The 23,330-nt window shown below is 34.6% G+C and overlaps 1 protein-coding gene across 2 annotated transcripts in view; it reads left to right on the forward strand.

The window, feature by feature from the left end:
* ARHGAP42 (Rho GTPase activating protein 42) overlaps positions 1-23,330 on the forward strand; it is a 310,333-nt gene that overhangs the window by 223,299 nt on the left and 63,704 nt on the right. For both annotated transcript variants that reach the window (XM_019450169.2, XM_019450170.2), the window contains exons 6-10: positions 1,129-1,239; positions 11,505-11,609; positions 13,741-13,870; positions 20,439-20,539; positions 22,450-22,559. In XM_019450169.2, coding sequence (XP_019305714.1) covers positions 1,129-1,239; positions 11,505-11,609; positions 13,741-13,870; positions 20,439-20,539; positions 22,450-22,559 — 557 coding nt within the window. The remainder of the gene's footprint in view (positions 1-1,128; positions 1,240-11,504; positions 11,610-13,740; positions 13,871-20,438; positions 20,540-22,449; positions 22,560-23,330) is intronic.

Genomic DNA, 23,330 nt, shown 5'->3' on the forward strand with positions numbered 1-23,330 from the left:
TAAAAATACCTAAAATGAGTTGCTAATAATATCGGGCTATTTTTTATTTATATAAATAGATTTATAGCAAATAAATGTAATTATTATTAAAAGTGTTTCAAATGAAATTTTAAGATGCTATGATGCCCAAGCCAGCAAACCTGATTTTCTCTCTTTTAAAGCTTCTTTATGTGAAATTAGCATTGTTAAATGGATCCAAAAAGCAATTTTCTGCTCCCAAATTATTGTTGGTGGATACTTAGTACTCCAGAGAGCCCATTCTTTTCATCTGCTTTTAGTAATCTCAGCTGGCAGGTAGGAGTGCAAAACTGGAAAAGAAAAGTAAAATCATGCTTATACTAGTAAACCAACGTCAGTTTTAAAGAGGACATCAGAAGATGATAGTGAGCATAGAGGAGGGCAACATCAAAAAAAAATTATCTCAATAACACTTTCTCACGCTTTATCAGTAGAACCTTATTGCAGTTATAAATAATAAATGTGCATATCATTGATGGAGCATCGTTCACTATTTTAGAACCATTGAATTTTTTTTTGCCTCTGCTACGTGTATTCCCTTTCTAAGAGTTTACCTAATGATATGACTCTGCTGAATATTCTCAAATGATTCTCCCTCAGTTAAAATCCAAAATTTGTTACATAGCATCCAAGATTTTTTAAAGTATGATGCCAACCTTACTTAACCGTCCTGTCCTCCACTTTTTACTCTGCAGCCAAACTCTGTCAGTCTCTTTAATGCCTCTTTACTTTTTCATCTTTGACTGCCAGTTGTTCATCTTAAGATCCAACTCATACCACCATTTTCTTCCTGAGTCTAGTTTCTTTTCCTATGATCCCATAGATTTTCATATACATTTAGATGCCTTTTCATATTTTTTGTACTGAATGTGGTACACTTACTCCCTGCTGCCCCTTCATACTCCATGTCCTGTAAACTCTGGTGGGCAAGGACTTTGTTTTCCTAGTTTCTGTATGCCCAAAACATAATAATAGAATTGCTATATTAAAACTTTTTGTAGCACTTAACTTTTAATAGAGATATTGGAATAGAATAGGATTTGAGACTTTTTCTACATAGAGCCATCAATAATTACTTTGTGTCATGACTTGCCTTTTTTTACTCCTTAGGCAGATACACTGATTGACCGAGAGCATCAAAATTTTTATGAAGCATCACTAGAATATGTCTTTAAAATTCAAGAGGTTCAGGAAAAAAAGAAGTTTGAATTTGTTGAACCGGTAAGTTTCAGTTTCCCTACAAAACAGTAGTTCTAACATACCGTATGGAAAGAAATGGCAATGTTTTTCTGTTGAAAATTGTGATTTTTTTTTAAAAAAGAACAAAAAGGAAGGGAGGAATAGAGGAGGGAAAATAGGTGGAGTTCAGGGCACTATTAGGGCAATGGAACTATTCTATATGATACTGTAATAGTGGATACATGTCATTATACATTTGTCAAAACCTACAGAATATACAATGAACAAGGTAAACCCTAATGTAAAATATGGATGTTAGTAATAACGTATCAATATTTGGTTATCATTGTAACAAATGTAGCATGCTAATACAAGATGATAATAATTAGGGTGTGTGGGTGGAGGTTGAAGGAATATATGAGATCTCTTTATAGTCTCTACTCAATTTTTAAATAAACCTAAGACTGCTCTTAAAATAGTTTATTAATAGAAAAATTAAAAGATTAAAAGGACTTACATTATATATACCTAAGTAAATATAGCTCACCACTAAAGCGACCTATTTACTAAACCTTTAGGTGAAAGGAAAAAACATAAGGATATATTTCTCCCTTTGTTTCATTCTACTTCCCTGAAAGTCTGGGATCTGCCTGACTTTCCTATGAGGTAATGTAAAAATTAATGGATTCCTTAATATAAATTGCAGTACAGGAAAAAACAGGTAGCTGGTCTTTATAAATTTACTTCATTTTCTTAGCATTTTTCCCCCAAGTTATACCATAATATGTTATAATATTGCCTGAGTAGGTGTCTTCATAAAGCATCATCTGTGGTGAGTAAAGGTAAGTTCTAGAAGTCAAGATGATCTTCAGTTAATATATAATGTCAATTCCCATGAGAGGAGCAATAGTTAAATACATAGGTAATCTAAATGATTATTTAATCCATATTTTTCTTCCTATGTCAGTTTTTTTAAAATGTGTTTATAGTTAAGTAATAAAATACCTGTTCCTGTTTAAGGGGAGATAGTGAGGAAAAGGAAAAATAATACACATTTTAAAATATATTTGATGAAATTCATTTCTTGTGGGGAAACCATTAATGATTCCCTAAGGATGATGGGAAACAGAGGCAGAGCAGAGCCTGGGAAAAGTTCTTAGACCCTGCCTGGCTATCAGCCACTTCTGTTTCATTTTCTCTCTTCAGCTGAAACTACCTCACTCTTTCCTATAAACTGGGCACTTGGCAAGCTTGTAAGACTAAACCTTCAGCCAGACAAATTTAAGGAACTGAAGACCACAACACAGGCTCAGGAATTTAATTTTTACCTTTTATTTGGGATAACAGTCTTAACTACAAGTTCTGTTTTTTCAAACAAACAGCTAAGTCCTTAAATCCCTTAGAATGAGTTAGTAACCTCTTATTTAGTAGATGTTTTGGGTATCTTATTAAATTTTATATGACTTAAGGGACCTTCTAAGGCTTATCTGTGGCTCATTGAGATCTAGGCAGCCTAACAACCACCAGTTTGGGAAGATGACAAATATTTAAAATTCCTATTCCCTTCTCATTTAGCCCATCTCTTTATCCACCTCCCCTCCAGCAACCCTCAATTTGTTCTCTATAGTTAAGAGACTATTATGTTTTGCCTTCCTCTCTTTTATCTTATTTTGTTTTTCCTTCCCTTCCCCTATGTTCATCTATTTTCTTTCTTAAATTCTGCATATGACTGAAATCATATGGTATTTGTTTTTTTCTGACTGATTTTACCTAGCATAGTACACTCTAGTTCCATCCATGTTGTTGTAAATGGCAAGATTTCATTCTTTTTGATGGCTGAATAATATTGCATTATATATCTATAATGTGTGTGTATATTATATACACATATATATGTTTGTATATGGATATGTATATACAGATATATGCATATATATAATACCACATGTGTGTGCATGTATGTATATATATACACATATACATACACACATATACACATATGTGTGTGTGTGTGTGTGTGTATTGTGTATATATATATACACAATACACACACACACACACACACACCCCACATCTTCTTTATCCATTTATCAGTCGATGGACATTTGGGCTCTGTCCATAGTTTGGCTATTGTTGATAGTGATGCTATAAAACATTGGGATGAATGTGCCCCTTCGAGTCAGTACTTTTATATCCTTTGGATAAATACTTAGTAGTGTAAGTGCTGGATTGTAGGGTGGTTCTATTTTTAACTTTTTGAGGAAACTCCATGCTGTTTTCCAGAGTGGTTGCACCGTTTGCAGACCCACCAACAGTGTAAGAGGGCTCCCCTTTCTCTGAATCCTCACCAACACCTGTTATTTCTTGTGTTGTTAATTTTAGCCATTCTTACAGGTTTGAGGTGATAGCTCATTGCAGTTTTGATTTATATTTACCTGATGATGAGTGATATTGAGAAGTTTTTCATGTGTCTTTTAACCATTTGTATGTCTTCTTTGGAGAAAGATCTATTCAAGTCTTCTCCCCATTTCTTAACTGGATTATTTATTTTTTGGGTGTTGAGTTTGATTAAATTCTTTACAGATTCTGGATACCAGCCCTGTATCTGATATGTCATTTGCAAATATCTTCTCCTATTCCATAAGTTGCCTTTTAGTTTTGTTGATTGTTTCTTTCACTGTCCAAGTGTTAAGCTACTACAGACATAACAATAATGTCAAAAGGGAGATTATCTGCTTTTGCACTATAGTTGACTGTGGGCAACTAAACTACAGAAAGCAAAACCTCAGCTAAGTGGGACACCACTGTGTTAGAAATAAATATTCCTACAGTGTCATTATTTCAAGGAAAAGCTGGTTCAAATACATAGAAAAACAGGGGGCATTTATGTTTTTTTATTAAACTATATAATTATTTTAACAGTATACAGAAAGTAAGCTTTTTATTTAAAAAAATTTTTTTTAACGTTTATTTATTTTTGAGACAGAGAGAGACAGGGCATGAACGGGGGAGGGGCAGAGAGAGAGGGAGACACAGAATCAGAAGCAGGCTCCAGGCTCTGAGCCATCAGCCCAGAGCCCAACGCGGGGCTCGAACTCGCGGACCGCGAGATCGTGACCTGAGCTGAAGTCAGACGCCTAACCGACTGAGCCACCCAGGCGCCCCCAGAAAGTAAGCTTTTTAAATTCAGTATTCATTAGGTATATAATTTTAATGGTCACCCCCCCCCCCATTTATATATCTTACATTGAAAGTGATTATAGTTAACTGGGGTTTCCCCCCCATTTATATATCTTACATAGAAGGTGATTGTAGTAGCGTAGTTAACACTATTTAGTGTGGTAGCAAATAGCCACATATGGCTATCAGACATTCCAAATGAAAGTCTAGAATAAGGTGGGTGGTAAATAGGAAACACCTACTAGATTACAAAGGTTTGGTACAAAAAAGTATATAAACTATCTCATTAAAATAGCTTTTATATTGCTTAAATATTGACATGATAATATATTGGATAAATTGTGTTAAACAACATATTAAATTTCACTTGGTTTAAAAGTTTGTGTTTTTTTTTAAATTTTTACCGTTTATTCATTTTTTGAGAGACAAAGAGAGACAGAGTGTAAGTGGGGGAGGGACAGAGAAAGAGGGAGACACAGAATCTGAAGCAAGCTCCAGGCTCTGAACTGATAGCACAGAGCCCGACACGGGGCTCAAACTCACAAACCGTGAGATCATGACCTGAGCCAAAGTCGGATGCTTAACCGACTGAGCCACCCAGGTGTCCCAAGTTTGTGTTTTTGTTTTTTGTTATTTGTTTTGTTTTGTTTTGATTTGTTTATGTGGCTACTAGGAAACTTAAATTTTCACATTGGTTTGCATTTATTCACATTATGTTTCTGTGAAACAGTGCTAAAAAAAGTCCTTTCAGATTTGGCAGCATGATATGTGAGTTCAGGTCTAGAATGGGAGGAAAAGATCAGAGAGAGAAAAACATCATCTCCTGAATCTTGTTCTTAAGATCCTCCTTCTTCTCAGAGTTGCTTGGAGCTTATGAGAATTTTGAGAGATTAGAGGGAAAAGCTTCTGAAGTATGCTGATCATGAACAGCTTACCTCAGAGAGTTGAGCCCTGGTGTATTTGAAATACATTGTGGTACAGGAAAGTTTGTGGCTCAGAAGCCCAAAGAATCTTTTTATGACTTAACTCCCTTATGGTTCATTCAGCTGCAGTTTGTGTATGTTTTGATTACATTCTTTTGCAAACTTAGCTGGAACTAAAGTTTTGTGGGCAACTACTATGTGTAATGTGTTTTCTCTGTGTTATTTCACATGACCCACAAGATAGCTTTATTATTAGGTAGTTGTTATTTTTCCAGATGAGGAAGTTAAGTCACAGAAAGACTGTTAGTTGCCTGAGGTCACAAACTTAAAGAGAGGGAGACACAGGAATCCAGAACCCAAAGCTGACGTCCTGTATAGTATCAACTTACTGTGTTGTAAGTTACCTGATTACAAAAATTAGTCCTTCCTTAACACTTGCTCTGACCAAATAAAATATATGACTACAAAACATTGTATCGTAAAGCAAGTATTTTAATTCCTTGAAAATAGGAGATTGATCTTTACTTTGGTAAAGGTGCTTGAATCAATGTACATAATTGTGCATTTATTCATTCTTCCATCCTTTTTTAATCATCTTTTTTAAAAAATTGCCCCCTCCCCTTGGCTGCAGTTGACCCACCCTTTTCATTAATTGACAGACAAGTATAATGGCTGAGAGGCATTAAGATGGAATTTGGCTCCAGTCTTAACAGCTGTATAAATCTGGCTTGTTTTTCACTCTGTGTACCTTAGGTTTTTATCTGTAAATTGGAAATAAAAAATTGTAGATTCCAGGATTGTGGTAAGGCGCAACCAATACAGGTAACATACAGAGCAAGTGCCTGGTGCATCATTAGCATCAGTAAGTTTTCAGCTGGTATGGAGCTTTCACATTGACTATTAGCATTAGATACAAAAATAATATTAACGAGTTTTTTAGTGTGACTTCAAGGCCAGATAGAACTTTTTCAAAAGCACATTTTTTTAATTTTAATATGCTTTTTAAAAAATACACATCTAAATGCTGTAAGAGTATGTTTTTATTATTCTTTTTAGACTTCATTTTAGTCTTTTTGTATTATATTTAAAATATGAAAAATGAAAATAAACCATTATTGGGCCACCTCGGGTGGCTCAGTCGGTTAGGCATCTGACATTTGATTTAGGCGCAGGTCATTATCTCACAGTTTGTGAGTTTGAGCCCTGTGTCTGGCTCTGTGCTGATAGTATGGAGCCTGCTTGAGATTCTTTGTCTCCCTCTCTCTCTGCTCCTGCCCCACTAGGCACACACAGTCTCTCTTTCTAATATAAGCAAATATTTTTTAAAATGATAAAAAATAAACCATTATGTGTAAACTCAAAATATTGTTTTTGATATTCTGTCCTGAGTCTCCTAACTTTAATTTTAAATCTCTTGCTAAAGAAAATTTCACTTAATCTGCCTAATATGCTTATTATATCATGAAGTATACTAGAAAATACTTCTTGGGTTGTCTAAAGTTTGAATAATTAAATTAATTAAATTACTAAATATTACATACTAAATTAAAGTCAGATAATATATAGACCTGCAGTCTTGAAAGTAAAACCTTTTTGCGTTTTCAATATACATTAGCTTTAATATATAAAATTTAACTTCGGGTAAATTATAGTGAGCAAATAAGACAATGTCATTTATTTTTTCAAAACTTTGTAGGCCTGAGGGTTAAATTTGCTAAAAACCTAAATACAGTTATTCTATAAAATTGAAACAATAAAGCCAACCTATCTTAAAATCTGTATTGGTCCTTGGATTTAGTTCTGGCTACTGCTACTGAAAATTTCCAATTTGCAAAAGCAGTTAGATAGTGAATAGAATTTACTGCAAAAGCAGTTACATAGTGAATAGGATTATAGGGTAGCTCCATTTTTAACTTTATGAGAGACCTCCATACTATTTTCCAGAGTGGCTGCACCAGTTTAACATTCTCACCAGCAGTGTAAAAGGCTTCCCCTTTCTTTGATTCCTCACCAGCACCTGTTGTTTATTTGATTATATTTTTATACTGTTTCATTTCCATTCAATAAATTACTCTGAATATCTAAGTATTAAACTTAAAGCACTTAATAGTTATTTTGAGACTGTCATCTAAGATATTTATCTCTGTTTCCTCTGAATAAGGAATAGCAGAAAGTACAAGTTTAATAATTCACAGGCTGGATACTTGGATGAAAATTGATGCCTTTGCCCTATGTTGCCAATCATAGAGTTTCCAGTCGCCAAATGTAGAGGTTTTTATATTAGATTTGGATTTCTTTCACTGCATTATAGTATTCTGTGTAAATTCAGTATTCTGAAGTAAATTTTATTTTTTTAAAGTAGCCTTAATTGGGATGTAATTCACATACCATACAATTAAGTCATCTCAAGTTAACTTTTGTATGGTGTGAAGTAAGGTTCCAACTTCATTCTTTTGCATATGGTTATCCAGTGGTCCAAGAAACATTTGCTGAAAAGACTATTCTTTATCCCTTGAATGGTCTTGTTGTCCTTGTTGAAAATAAGTTGACCTTGATATGTGGGCTTATTTCTAAATTCTCAATTCTTTTTCATTGATTTAATGTCTATACTTGTGCCAGTATCACACTATATTGATTACCATTGCTTTGCATTAAGTTTTGAAATTGAGAAGTGTGAGTCTAAATACTTTGTTCTTCTTTTTCAAGATTGTTTTGATGGTCTGGGTTCCTTGCAATTCCATATGAATTTTAGCATCAGCTTGTCACTTCTTATTATAAAGAAGTCAGCTAGGCTTCTCATAGGGATTGCATTAAATCTACACATCATTTGGGGAGTATTGCCATGTTAACAGTATTAAATCTTCTGATTAATGAACATGAAGTATTTGCCTTTTATTTAAACTGTCTTTAATTCCTTAAACAGTGTTTTATACTTTTCAAGTTACAAATTTATACTTAAAAATTATTCTTTGGTATTTTATTCTTTTTAAACTATCATGAATGGGATTCTTTCATTTTCAGATTATTCACTCCGAGTATATAGAAATAAAGTTGATTTTTATATATTGATCTTGTATCCTGCAGTGTTGCTGAACTTGTTTATCAGTTCTAGTAGTTTCGTTAGTGGATTCCCTAGGATTTTCAGTGATCAACTTCTTAGGAGATAAGGAATGGATCACATTATAAGAGTCTTTACATCTCAGTTCTTCTTATTTAGCAACAGTCCAGGAATTACTGCATCAGTTGCTTCAGGGCTCTTCTCCTCACTCCCATGCTAGCCCCAGCCCCTTTTCTTACTTTTCTTTTCCATTCACAGTATCAATGATAACTGTGGGTCCTTAAGACTTGAAACCTGGTGATTGATGGGATGGGGAATTATGAATGTTTTTCCTTTGCTGTCTTGCAGTGATTTTTGCTAAATGATTATCTGTAAATGTAGTGTCAACATTTATATTTGGTCAGGTTATTGGAGTCGCAAATAGTTATTTGATTCTAAAATCCTTGGGAATAATAAAGTGCTATGTAAAGCTTTTCTGGTGATAAAAGTGATTTAATATGAAAACCTAATCTATCTCTTCAGTAGTTTTTAGTTATTATTATTTTAAAGTTCAGGTTTACTTTAAGGTAAGCTGAGACAGTAATCTTTCCCACACTGCTCCACCCACTCAGTCGAATTGAACACAGAAAACAGCATATAGGAGATGGAATTCTTAAGCTTTTTAGGCTGTCCTATTAAGTTACCTTAATTTAGTCTCATGGAATCTGTTGAGGATAAAATAAACTAGTAGTTATTCAAGCCTTAAAAAGTTTGACTCTACTGCCATCTAGTGGCAGTTATTTCATACATGTGGTCTTTATTTTTTTTTTTTTCAACGTTTTTTTTTATTTATTTTTGGGACAGAGAGAGACAGAGCATGAACGGGGGAGGGGCAGAGAGAGAGGGAGACACAGAATCGGAAACAGGCTCCAGGCTCCGAGCCATCAGCCCAGAGCCTGACGCGGGGCTCGAACTCACAGACCGCGAGATCGTGACCTGGCTGAAGTCGGACGCTTAACCGACTGCGCCACCCAGGCGCCCCATACATGTGGTCTTTAAACTTTCACGAAAAATGCTTGCAAAGTAGGTGTGGAACAAAAGGAAAAGGTGGGTGGGTCTTTGTAGATAATTTTTTTGTATCTCCCTCCAAACTGTTGTTTCCCTAGGGGATGCTTAGCATGTATTGTCTGCTACTGAGCAAATCTGAATTCTGCTAGAATATGCCAATATGTTTATTTATTTAGACAGATCTTGGGGAATTTGATGTTTTATAGGAATACTTTCTATAGGTATTCTTATCTTCTTTATAAGTTTAATTAAATTCTGTATACTTAGGATAATATTAGAATAGCATCTTCCTTGTATGGCGTGTAGCTAATAAGATAGTTTAATTGGAGACCAATTGTAGACATTAAAACATGAAATAATACTCCTTCAAACTACTTCATAAACTATTATTCATATATTTAAAATTTAAAAGACTAATTTTCTATATACTTCAAAAGTATATACTTCAAAAGAAGTATACTTCTTATTTGTCTCTGAAAACTTACAAATCTGTATATCCAAATCTCAAAAAATTAAAGATATTCTTAACCCTATTTTAAGATACAGTTCTTTTTAATTAGGCCACAATATGTGCACACTATATATTGGATATTTCAGCATATCTACATCATTTTAGCAAAGGATAATCTATTGAGTATTTAGTTTTGATAGTAATTATCTGTTGATATATAATTGACAGTGTAAAATAATTCTAAAATTGGAAAACAATACATTTTGACATCAGGAATTGTTAAACAAGAGAAAGGAAGTCTTTAAAATATAACAACTTAAAACCAATTTGAAAGTACTTGCTTTCTGACATGAGCATAACTTAGTAAGAAGTTGACTTGCTATAGGAAGAAAAGCATTAAGTCCTTGTTTTCAGATAGAACCAGTAGTTATTTCTTGGAAATTATAACACATATACCACTTGGTGCTTACGCCAAATCCCCAGACATAGGAAATGGTGGGGTGTTTATTCACATATCAAAATTTCAAACTGTATTTCTTCTTTAGTTCAAAATAATAGCTTACCGACATAATATGCTGTTTGAATTAAAAAAAAAAAAAACATGGGGCGCCTGGGTGGCTCAGTTGGTTAAGTGTCTGACTTCAGTTCAGGGCATAATATCACAGTTCATGGGTTCGAGCCCCTCATCGGGCTCTGTACTGACAGCTCAGAGCCAGGAGCCTGCTTCAGATTCTGTGTCTCCCTCTCTCTCTGCCCCTCCCCCACTCACACTCTCTCTCTCTCAAAATTAAATAAACATTAAAAAAATTTTAAAAAGCATTATTTCTCAAAAGTATTTTCTAACTTTATTGTAGGAAGAGATCAAATTGGTGGAGAAGTTTGTAATAAAAATCCCAGTGAATTAAATGAAGAAAGTTAATAATGTTTCAGTTGTAATTACTCTTGGTAAACAACCATGTCCTGTAATGGAGAACTACTCTTGCTTTATGAATTAGACCCTAATAAATAAGTACATATGAGTTTGGGATTGGAAGGTTAGGATAATAAACATTGTGGTTTCCTAAAGAGGATTTTACTCTAATTCTTTAATGAAAGATCTGTATCCAGTTCCAGGTTGTTGCTCAACTCTTCCCTCTGATTTCAGTTCTTCTTACTACTTGCTGAAATGTTGTCTATTTAATACCCACATCAGTACTGCCACCTTGAGAAATTTTTCTTAATTTTATCTGGCCAAATTCTTATTCCTTCCCTTGGGTACTCCTTATCTCCAATTTGCTGGTTTGTCTTCCTCACATCTGCACATGTTTATCTCTCTGTTTGGGTTAGAAGCTCTTCTAAGGTAGGAACTATGTCACTTTGGCTTTTATCCTAATGGTCTGTCCTGGATATTTCTTCAATGCATTTGAATAGTAGAATAGTTAATAGAACAACTGTCCCAGTCACTGTTTACCAAAAATGAAGTAAAAATTAGCTTTTGTGGTTTGTTTCAAATTCATAACTCTAGTTTCTGCTTGCCAAACAAAGGGAGTTGAAAATTTATTAGGTTGAGGAATTAGAATGAAATATAATTTCCCAATTTATTATGTTTGATGGTCATCTTTTTTTAAAACATATTTTCATAGTTTCTTTCATTTCTCTGTGTTTGCAGCTTTTGTCATTCTTGCAGGGTTTATTTACTTTTTACCACGAGGGATACGAACTCGCCCAAGAATTTGCACCATATAAGCAACAGCTTCAGTTCAACTTGCAGAACGTAAGACTATACCTATTTTTACTGCCTCTACTTAGTGAATCAGATGATGACAAGGAAACTAATTATAATCCAGCCAAACCTTGGAGTAGGTCAAAAATTTACCTAATTTAGAAAAGCCATTTAATAAATTTATTAAAATATTTTTTTCTAGCTCCTGGTTAAAAGTATACCAGGAAAGAGCTAATCATATGTTAGAAAAAGTTATGCTGGCAAGTTTCATAGAAATAAATATTACTGAGATATACATAATAGATACTTGGAAGGTTGGAAACTTTTGCCTTTATTCAGTGTTCTCATTGATTTACTGAGTGACCTCTGGCAAGTCTTACTTTCTGAAAGGATAACATTTCTATATTTGTGAATTTAAGAGGTTGTACTTAAGCACTGAAGGAATGTCCTTTTTCTCTCTCAAATTGTATATAACAAATATGATATTTTTATTTGAATTTGAATATGGTTTTTAAGGACTCATAATAATTGCTTTAAAGCTTAATTGAGAATTATTTACAAACATCATATTTTTGTTAGAGTTTATTTTGTAAGTTGTCTAATCCTTTTAATGTCCAGTTTCATAGTTATATAAATTCAGATTTGCAGATGATTAACATCACTTACATTAAAAAAAAAAATACAAAAACGTATCCAATCCATTATTGGATTATTGAACCTGACAAGAAAGTTCTAATTGTTGAGAATTTTGTATGAATGAACTTATTTCTGAAACCCTGATAATCTAGTACTCTATAGCCAAAATAGTTTGGAAAGTTTTCACTTCTTTTTCTGTAAAAAGCTTGTCTTTCACTGCTTATCTGATTCTTGCCATTGTGGAGATGTTCAATAAATGGAACTATGGAGTTGGAATGTCCCATGAGAAATAGGTAATTGGATTTATTTAATTTATATTTTGGGTTTTAGCTTTTTTTTTAATCTAGATTTTCTAGCAGAATCAGTTTCACATGCAAGCCATTTCATTGTTTTTCAATATGGAACGCATTTGGACTTCTTCGTAAATACTAAAAGGGAAAATGATAAAGGCCAAAATATTTTTATTAAGATTCCTGCGATTCAAGAACAAGAGAGGAATGTAAAGAATTGGAAATTTTTCTGATCCTTATGTTTAAAAGAATTTGAAAAAAAAAGTTTAAAAAGTAGCAAAAGTGACAAGAAATTTTCCTAACTTACTTTGGGATTCAATTATTTTATCATGGGCCATAACAAATTTTAGAGTTGGGTGGTGATAATTTTTATATTTCCAAACATATTGCTTGCTTCCAAACGTATTATTGAAATAATGTGGCCTGAATACAAAAGAGAGAGAAAAGCTTTAAGCTTTCTATGTCTTAAGTAAACTTGCTGTAATGTGAGTAAACTATTTTTTGTAATAGAAGATGTTAGAACTAGGAAACCCATTCGTTTTTTTGTTGTTGTTTTTTGTTTTTAATTCATTTAATTTATCTTTTTAATTTACATCCAAGACCCAGCAATTGCACTACTAGGTATTTATCCAAGGGATACAGGTATGCTGTTTCGAAGGGACACATGCACCCCAATGTTTATAGCAGCACTATCAACATTTGCCAAGTATGGAAAGAGCCCAAATGTCCATCGATGGATGAATAGATAAAGTTGTGATATGTGTGTGTGTGTGTGTGTGTGTGTGTGTGTGTGTGTGTGTGTGTATACATACACACGATGGAAACCCATTCGTTTTTATGAGTTAATTTGTATACTGACCTCATGATTACTATTTCAAGATAAGTCTGCTTTTTTACCTTAGGTATTAATGAATATAAAACTCTATTTCATAAATATTACATTTTTAAATGTTATGATTTGAACCCTAAGGAATATTGTTAGAGTAGGAAATAGGAATAAAGTATATACATGCACCCCACACACACACAGATTAAAAAAAACGAAAAACATGCAGAAGCTTATTCAGGAAAGTTTCACTAACGCAATTCAAAATCAGACCATAGGACTCAGCATGTATGATCAACGATGTGGTGAATAGTGCTGAGAGAATCAGAGTTATCCTTTGCACCATTCGTAGTTTTGAAACTTCACACTGGAAGTTCCTCAAAACTGGTAGGAAACAATGAATGAAATTATTGTTTCTATTTACTTAAAGACAAGGAATAATTTTGAAAGTACTCGACAAGAGGTAGAGCGGTTGATGCAAAGAATGAAATCTGCCAACCAAGATTACAGACCACCCAGCCAGTGGACAATGGAAGGCTATCTTTATGTCCAGGAGAAACGTGAGTCACAAAGATGTAACTTAATGTCTCTTATAATTAACATTCTGTTTCTGTGAGATTTGACTTGGTTAGTGTTTTTTCCTTCAAATAGGGAGACTACAGTTCCTTACAGCTTTATCATATTTAGTCTGCTCTCCCACTACCACCATCAAAGTGAGGAAGTTTTTCCACATTTCGCCATCAGGATCTCCAAGTTGGCATATTATTGAACTTGGAACTTACAACCTTCACTGATGGTACGGTAACATGAGTTCAGTTTTAGAATTTCATTGTGATAGCTAATCTCAATTTAAAGTTTGATGAAAAATTGAAATTCAAAGCCTTTATCAGTATGAATCACCCTGGTGACTATAATACTTTTCTTTTCCCACAGCATTATTTCATTTAATTGTGCTCCATCAGTTTTTAGGAGTAAAATTGGCAATCATGTAATGTCAAATTGGCACTCTTTACTTCCTGAGGTTAGGAAATAAGCATCAGACACAACAGGACATTATTATAATTGCCTCACACTAAGAAAGTTTTTCTCACAAAAATTAATAAAAACCCATCCAAACTTGTATAACTAGGACTCTTTCTGCATGGTGCTTGCATTGAATGGAACAAGTTGGACCAAATTAACTGTTTCAAACCAGATATACCCTAATGCACCAATCTCCTACTGTTTGTGGTAAAGGAACAGTTGTCTTTATTTCCAATCCATTACGGATCTGTCCTTAAAACACAAAGTCATGTGCTTGAATTTTGCAGTAATGCCAAATCACTGTACAAGTTTTGAAATGCTTATTTTTATTTTCTGTACTATTCTCATATATTGAGACTCAAAAACTACATAGAGTAGCACTACTCTGAAGTCTCCATATCAGTAGATGATAGATTAATGAAGTTGTTTTGGTTAGTTAGTAAGATGTTACAGTTAAAAGGTTTGAGATGAGAAAGCTGGAGATTCTGGGTTGGCTGTGAAAGTTTTTGACATAATGCAATATGATTACTAAAATGCCAGCACACTTTATGTTTGACATTCTTACTCAGGTGATGCTCATTTGTTGGATAGCAGTGTACAAGCAAATAATGATTAGTTCTAACAAACTCAGCAAATATCTGTTACTATACGGGTTAGATGATAGAGGGCTGCTGGCTCAGGAGATCTGGATTTGAGGATTTTCTCTTTCATCACGATTGACTTTGACCAGTGTGCTGTCTTTGAATGTCAAAATAAATCTAATGACCTGCCTAGCTATTCTGTAATTAGACCATAATACATTGTTTTCACCATAATTTCATGAAAAAAACCTAATTCATTTGTCACATACAAGGTATATGGATTTAACTCAGGACACTAAAGAAATTTTTGAATACTTGTTTTGAATAACTTCTTCAGATTTGAAAACCTCAGTGTGAGGGTACATTGAGCTTACATTTTGCATCAATAAAATATTTTGCTGAGCAGAAAAATGTATTGATAGAGAGGCTTGTTCAAATGTGTGTAGTAGAGGAGGTGCCATCCTCTTGCTTAAAGATTTTTTTTTTTATTCATTACAATTCAATAATGTTTTATGGCTTGACTTTTTTCTTTTTTGTTTTTATTCCCCAGTATTACACAGTTGCTAAAATCCTTATGGGTACACAATATTTTGTTCTAAGAAAAGAAAGATGGATTACCTAGCTAAATTCTTTTGTACATTAATTTTCAAATACATCATGTTTATTTGCTACTTGCTAGTCCATCTCTTGGGCAAGGGTGTAGTTTACTTGTTCTCCATTTGTTGGACATTTGAGTCTGACTATAAGCATAGGCCCTTTAATAACTTGGAGACTGCATCGGTGGACAAAATTCAGTATTTTGTGCACCCATCTGATGTTGGTATCTTGTGTTTTAAGATACATGACTTCCCCTCTGGGTCAGTCGTAGATGATTATAAAGCCCTTTTTGATATTGATGTTTCCCCTGAAATATGCTATCTCTTTAAATGATATCACCCACCTTCTTAGGCTGGAAACTGGAAATAAATACTTAACTCCTTAACTCCATTGTCTCCCTGTAACTTGGGGCCCACTCTTTCCATTTTATCTCCTTGGTAACCTTTGAACCCACACCTTCTCATCTCCACAGTCTTATAGTGGCCTCATAATTGTTCTCTTTCTGCCGCTAGGTTTGCCTGTCTATAATCCATCCTCTGTGGCACTTCCAGCACACCCCTCTACAATGCTAGCTTGTTGTGCTCATCCTGTGATGGCCCCTTAGTGGTGTGTGGCCTTTGAGACTTGCACATTTGGACTCTCTCACTTTCTTTCTTTAGCATCCTCTCCTTTCATGTTGCCTTCCTGCTCCTAAGAAAATTTCCTCTCAGTGTTCTCCATATCCATCTGCATTGTTTTTACAGCTTTAGTGAGGTACAGTTGGCATACAATGAATTGCAGATATTTAAAATGTATAATTTGATAAGTTTTGCCATATATATAATATATATATTATATATATGTATATGCACCTGTGAAACTATGACCACTGACAACAATGAACATATTCATCAACTTCAAAAGTGCTCTCATGCCCCAATATAGTCCCTCCCTTCTTTCTTTTCGTATTCACCATCTCCTCACTTCCCATTGCCTGGGGATTTTAAAAGAAAAATGAATGGATTTATATCCCTTTGGAATTATTTTTGTTTAATTTATTTTATTTTAAGAGAGAGTGCACATGCATGCTCACGAGTGGGGGAGGGGCAGAGAGAGAGGGAGACAATCCCAAACAGGCTACGAACTGTCAGCCCAGAGCCGGACGCAGGGCTCTAATTCACGAACTATGAGACTATAACCCGAGCCAAAGTCAAGAGTCAGACAGTTAACCTACTGACCACCCAGGCACCCATGGAATTATTTTTATACAGGGAACAAATATCCATAGCCCCTTTCCACTTTGTATATTTGAAAACATTTATAAGAAAATCAAACCAGTTCACATATTGATTATACTGTTGCTGTATACTGAATGAATAAGTTCTGTGGGGAATAGAAGATGAGATAAAAAATTTGGCTTCAGGGTCTTTATTCTGTAGTGGAAGGCATAAGACACACTCATGCAATTAGAAACCAGTGATCATAAATATGAAAGCTGTAAATTGAGTGATAAATGGAGATGGATGTGATGGGGTAGTAGTAGGAGATCATTGCAGTTTGAACACAGAACCTCACTTTATCTAGATCTGTGGTTTTTATGTTACCCACTTCTGGCATACATTAAATTGCATTCTAATGGACTTCATTTTAAACAGGAAGAACATGGGTTCCAAAGTCAGAACTATGTTGAAATTCCATGCTTGCCACCTGTTAACTAGATGATACTTGAACAAACAATTTTCTGAGCTCAGTATTCTAATTTATAAAAGAAAAATACCCATACCCATCCAATAATGATGTTGCAAGAATAGAGATAATATATATAAAATGTCTCTATTATCAGTATTGGTGGCTAATATTTACCATGAACATTTACTATTTTGTGCAATTTAGATTTATCTCATTAGATTCTTAAAACAACTATTGAGAAGTATTATTCTTCTAAAAATAATTCAATCACATGCCCTATTGATGGAGAAAGTAGCGCCATCTCCAGCTCATAAGCTATATTTTTTATATGTAAAATCCTCTTTATAATGTCTGACTTAACCTGCCTCTTCAGTGCAGTCGGTAGTGTGCATCAGTCTTATATAATGTCTGACTTTAGAAGTCTCTAGATAAAATGTTGGCGCTTGGTAGGTATTTAGTGAATGTTATTTCCTCTCATTCCACAAACATCATCTGAGCAACCTCAGATGATTAGTGGGTAAGATAATTAAGCTTGTTTTATTTTGCAACAGTAGAGATAAAATAAATTTTTATTTTCCCACACTTTTTTTAAAGGACTTCAGAATTTCTTGTCTAAGAACATCTGCTCTGCTCTGGTTTAGTGCCAAGCAACTTTAAAGGAAGTAGCATGTGTGTACAACAAACTTGAAGATTAAATACACAAGGTTCTATACTTCAGATGGAGGCAGGAAAAAACAATTTAGGTATAAAATGTCATCAGAGCATTACAGTAGTTTTATTTAAAAATTATTGCTAATATTGCTTCATAAATTGCTTCTTAAGTAATAAAGTCACTATAAGTATTTTCATCCAGCCACTTCCCACTAATCAGCTCTAAGCCTTTAAGTATTTTATACTGCATGTAACAGAATTATCAACAAGTATGCTTAAGTATTATAGCGTGAAATGGCCCTAAAACAGAATTGAAGTTTATTACAATAATCCTTTATGATTAAAAAGTATATAGCTATACCCTATAATTTTAACTCTGGAGTTGTTTAAGTATTTTAAAGCTAAATATGACACCAAGGGCACTGTTATTATAGAAAAAAAATTCAAATGGCTCATGAAACACTTTTATCAAGTGGTACATTGTTACATTACAATTTCTCACTTTTAAATATATGGTTATGAAACTAAGCCAGCAATAATATTGTACATAATTGTTGCTAGAAAGATCCAGGTGTTAAGCAGGATGGGAGCCTAGACGGATAAGTTGTAGAGGAAACGGACTCCATTTTCAACCCAATTAGCCCACTCTGGCTTTTGAATACAGGATAATTGGCTTCTCTGTGGGAAAACTGAAGGTCTTCTACCTTAGTCATGGAAAAATTAAATCACCATGCATCCCTATTCCTGGTGAAGCAGCAGCATCTAATTCCTTAAGGAGAATATAGGAGAATAATGTGGTATGCTATGGGAAAGAGTTGCACAGTATTTATAGGGGTAAAAATGAGCACTATACATATATAGCTTTCTTTTAAATGAAAATTAAAAGTTATTTTTACTTTAAGGAGTTGAGTTCACTTTTTTCAGATTAGTGGTAAGAGGAAATAACTCCAAGTTCAGTGAAGTCTTAGAAAGATGAATGATTAATTCCTTCATTCATTCGTCAAGTATTTATTGAGAGACAGCTAATGTCTGGGCCTGTTCTAAGGATTAAGAATATACTAGTAAGGGGCGCCTGGGTGGCTCAGTTGGTTGAGCATCTGATTCTTTATTTTGGGGTTGTGGGATCCAGCCCCGCATCAGTCTTGGTGCTGAGTGTGGAGTCTGGTTGGGATTTTCTCTCCCTCTCTCTCTCTCTTTCTTTCTGATTCTTTATTTCAGGGTTGTGGGATCCAGCCCCACATCAGGCTTGGTGCTGAGTGTGGAGTCTGCTTGGGATTCTCTCTCTCTCTCTCTCTCTCTCTCTCTCTCTCTCTCTCTCTCTTTCTCTCCTTGCCCCTCTCCCCCACTCACATGTGCACTCTCTGTCTCTCTCTCTCTCTCTCTCAAAAAAAAAAAAAAAGAAAAGAAAAGAATATACTAACTAGTGAGCAGAACATCACATGTTCCTGCTGTATAGAGCTTTATAGTCTAGTGGCAGAAACAAACAATAAATAGAATAAATTCATAAAACTTATCATGTTTTTGATAGTGATAACTGCCAAGAAGAAAATAAAGCTAGAGAGATATAAGAAATATCAAGGTAAGAGTGTTGAGATGTTAGATATCTCTGCAGGAAAGGCTGTATTATAAAGGTGTCATTTAGGAAAAGATGTGAAGAAAGTAACGATGCACACCATGCAGATAACTGAAGGAAAAGTAGTTCAGGCTGGAAGAAAAACAGGGTGTACAAATGCCCTGGGGTAGAAATGCATTCTCTCTGTTCAATAATCAGCAAGGGGGAGGGGCAGTGTACCTAGAGCAGAGTATATAAGGCAGAAGGTAGTAAGATGCGAGGACAGATCAGTAATGAGGGGCCAGAACATGTAGGGCCATTGTGTATAGTAATAGGTTCTTCGTCTTTTGTTTTTTAAGTCCTTTTTGAAGTATTCATACTTTTAATGTTTATTTATTTTTGAGAGAGAGAGAGAGAGACAGAGCATGAGCGGGGAAGGGGCAGAGAGAGAGGGAGACAGAGAATCCCAAGCAGGCTCCAGGCTCTCAGCTGTCATACAGAGCCTGACGCAGAGCTTGAACTCACAAACCGTGAGATCATGACTGAGCTGAAGTTGAATGCTTAACCTGCTGAACCACCTGGGCACCCCAGCTGTTTGGTTTTTACCTGGAGTGAAGTGGGAAACCACTGGAGGGTTATAAGCAAAGTGGATGAAATGACCTGGCTAAAGTTTTAGTAGAGTTTCTGGCAGTTTTGAGAGTAAAGGACAATGATATAAGTAAGGATATCAGTTATAGTAACTCAGGCTATTTCTCATTGTTCCTACCTCTTTGGAATGTAAGATATGTCACTTTTACTGTGATAACTGAAATTCAGAGGTAATGTAACTCTTGAGCTACAAAGGAGTATCAGTGCTGCAAGTAAAGCCACGTTTGATTCCAAGACACTTTACCCCATACCACTCTTCCCCAACACTGGCCTTTTTTCTCACAGTAAATATTCTAAACTTTCATGGCCTATGGAGATACTCAGTTGTGTATCATAGCCTCAAAAACTGTACAAACTTAGACACAAATCATTTATTAACAATCTGTAATATTTGTTTCCTTACATCAGGGCCGCTTGGTTTTACATGGATTAAACATTATTGTACATATGATAAGGGAAGTAAAACATTTACAATGAGTGTTTCAGAAATGAAATCCAGTGGGAAAATGGTGAGTTTTCTTTTTTTAAAAAACTGAGTTTATTAGTTAAGTAATGGAAACAAAGCAAAAAAAAAATCACATTTGCTTGCTTTTCTAATAAACATGTAAAAAATTTTTAAAAATCAAAAAGTCAAAAAAAGTCTTCTCAAAGTTCAGTGATCTTGATGACTTGAAAGAGTGGCCAGGATTTTCCTTTATCTCCTCATGGAATGTTTATAAGAGTGGAGTTCAATGTAGGGATCCTTCAGGAGACCACAGAGGTGTCCTCCCATATCCCTGGCAGCAGAGTTGTTTGTAGCTGGCAGCCCAGTAGAGACTGTTGGTGGCTGGACCAGGCTCAAGGACTCTGCATCTTTCCTCCAGGTGGCCTCTGTGGGAGGCTGCCTTTTGCCCCTGCATGCTGCTTCCTCTTCTAAACTGTGTGCTGTTTACTGAAATGCTGGCCAGCAAACTTTCTCAGAAGAATCAATTGATGCCCATTTACCCCAAAAGTAAATTGGTCACTGAATGTCTCGCATGGCTAGTGAACAATATAAAACAAAGTGTACTTTATATAAGGAAGTGCTACTGCTACAGAGTGCAGCACCTTTATTGTGTAGAGGTTACAATCTTTTTGTGAGTTATGATATGAATATGGCAAGTGACTGGACTTAAGAATTAGATAATTTAAAGCCATATCATATAAGAATCCTAGAGCTGAGAGTTATCCTAAAGATTATTTAGTCTAGCCTTATTTTAAAAGATTAGAAAATCGAGGTAAGTGACTCACCTGGCTAATTTGTGGTATAGATCATAGCAGAGGTAAATGTTGATCTAACTTAGATATATACTCAAATACATCAGCTGAAACTTATTGTGCTTGGGCATTCAATAGAGTCTAATAATTCAAATGGAGAGACAGAATATAAAGGAGAACATACCAGAGCAAAAGTAACCTTCAATTCCTGCCATCATGAGAAGTTAAGTGCTGTAATCATGCTAGTTTGTACTTTAAAGGTTTCATAAGAAAAGATGTTGCCTGAAAGCCCACTTATGTGACAGTCAGTGAGCTGTTAACAAGTAGACCAAGCCAAACTTCTGCTAATAAATAAATCTGTGATCTTTGTAACCAAAGATAGCAGAATTAACCAGACATTAGGTAAACATTCTCCTTAAGGTGACTGGTGTCTCAGGTATATAGAAGAGAATTCTTACAGCTTCAGCTTGTGTTGGATCTTATCCAAACAGTTGTGGTTTCACTAGTAGAATAGCAGTTGGTTATCGTCAGAGCAGTCATGTGTTGTGTATGAAAGCCATACATTTATAGCAAGCAAATACTGGAAATGTATTATTTTGGTAGCTCTCCTGAGACTTTGAACCAATTATCATTTAATACTATAAGACTTTAATACACACACACACGCACACACACACACACACACATACTTGCTCACGTGTGTGCCCCCTCCCACACACACACACACACACAGATAAACAATACTAATCTCTTAGCAACCTTGGGCATTTGATTCAGAGCAACAGTGTTGTATCCTGACAAACATTCTGTATATCTAATTGTGACATTAAGGTAACTGTGATATAACACCTTCTGTAAATCTGAAGTCCTAAACAATGTACATTGTAGAGCTATTTAACATAAGTATTTAAGACCACTAGACAGGCATGCCACAAAATTATTTAAGTAATATGAGTATATGTGATTAATTTATTAAAAAACAGTTTGTATTATAATTGAGCAGTTAACATTAGGCAAAAAGTCTGTATTCAGAGGACAGGATGTGATTATGACCTTTATATATAACCTTTAAGTTAACTTTTTTTTTAAATTAACATTTTAATGGAAGCAACCTTAGATGGCATATTTAATATTTTTCAGTTGCCCTTGTCATCACATCAATAATGTGTTCCTCTTGTTTCAGAATGGCCTTGTTACTGGTTCACCAGAAATGTTTAAATTGAAATCTTGTATCCGACGGAAGACAGATTCAATTGACAAACGATTCTGCTTTGACATAGAAGTAGTTGAAAGGTTTGAGGTTTTATTTTTACTTTATATTTTTAATATGCTAAATTATTTGTTTCTGTGTTTAGATATAAGTATGAAACAGTGTACAGGTACTTGTTTTTCAGTCTTTAAAAACAGTATGCATATTTATTTCATTCTTTATGTATTTATTCAACAAATATATATTGCATGATGCATTCAATAAATAAATCAGACACAGAATGCTAGCAAAAAGCAACATCACTCAAAGAAGAATTTGGGAAATCAACATAAATGACTACATTAGGGGATTTGTGGTGGACTTGAGTTCCCTTTACTACGAATGATCCTGACAACATTGTTCACCATGCCTGGGTAAGCCTTTTTGTGGACTTTTGAAGCCTGGTAGCCTTGCTTCCAAGGAATAATAAGACAGAGCTGGGAATGCCATTAGTTTCCTTCAGCTGGTGAAATTCAGTGCCTCCTCTGGGCAGAGCACCGTTCTGGACATTGGGACATTGGGACATTGGGAGAGACATAAATGTTGCGCATGTGAGTTTATAATCTAATGGGGATATTTAGCTCTACTTTTTTTTTCCTTGTATCAATACAAGAAGAACAGAAACTAAATACGGACAGATATACTTCTTTCTCTCTATTCTATTCCATGATCTATTTCTCTTCCCCTGCATTACTACCATACTTTTCTGAATACTCTAGCTTTGTGTGAATGCACTATTTAAAATGCTTACTCTATATACTCTTATAAACTATAGTTTACATATATGTCGCTTATAACTACTTAGTAGGGCAAGG

This window comes from Panthera pardus, unplaced genomic scaffold (assembly GCF_024362965.1).
Source record: "Panthera pardus isolate Hobbes unplaced genomic scaffold, ASM2436296v1 HiC_scaffold_12, whole genome shotgun sequence".
Classification (NCBI taxonomy): Eukaryota; Metazoa; Chordata; class Mammalia; order Carnivora; family Felidae; genus Panthera; species Panthera pardus.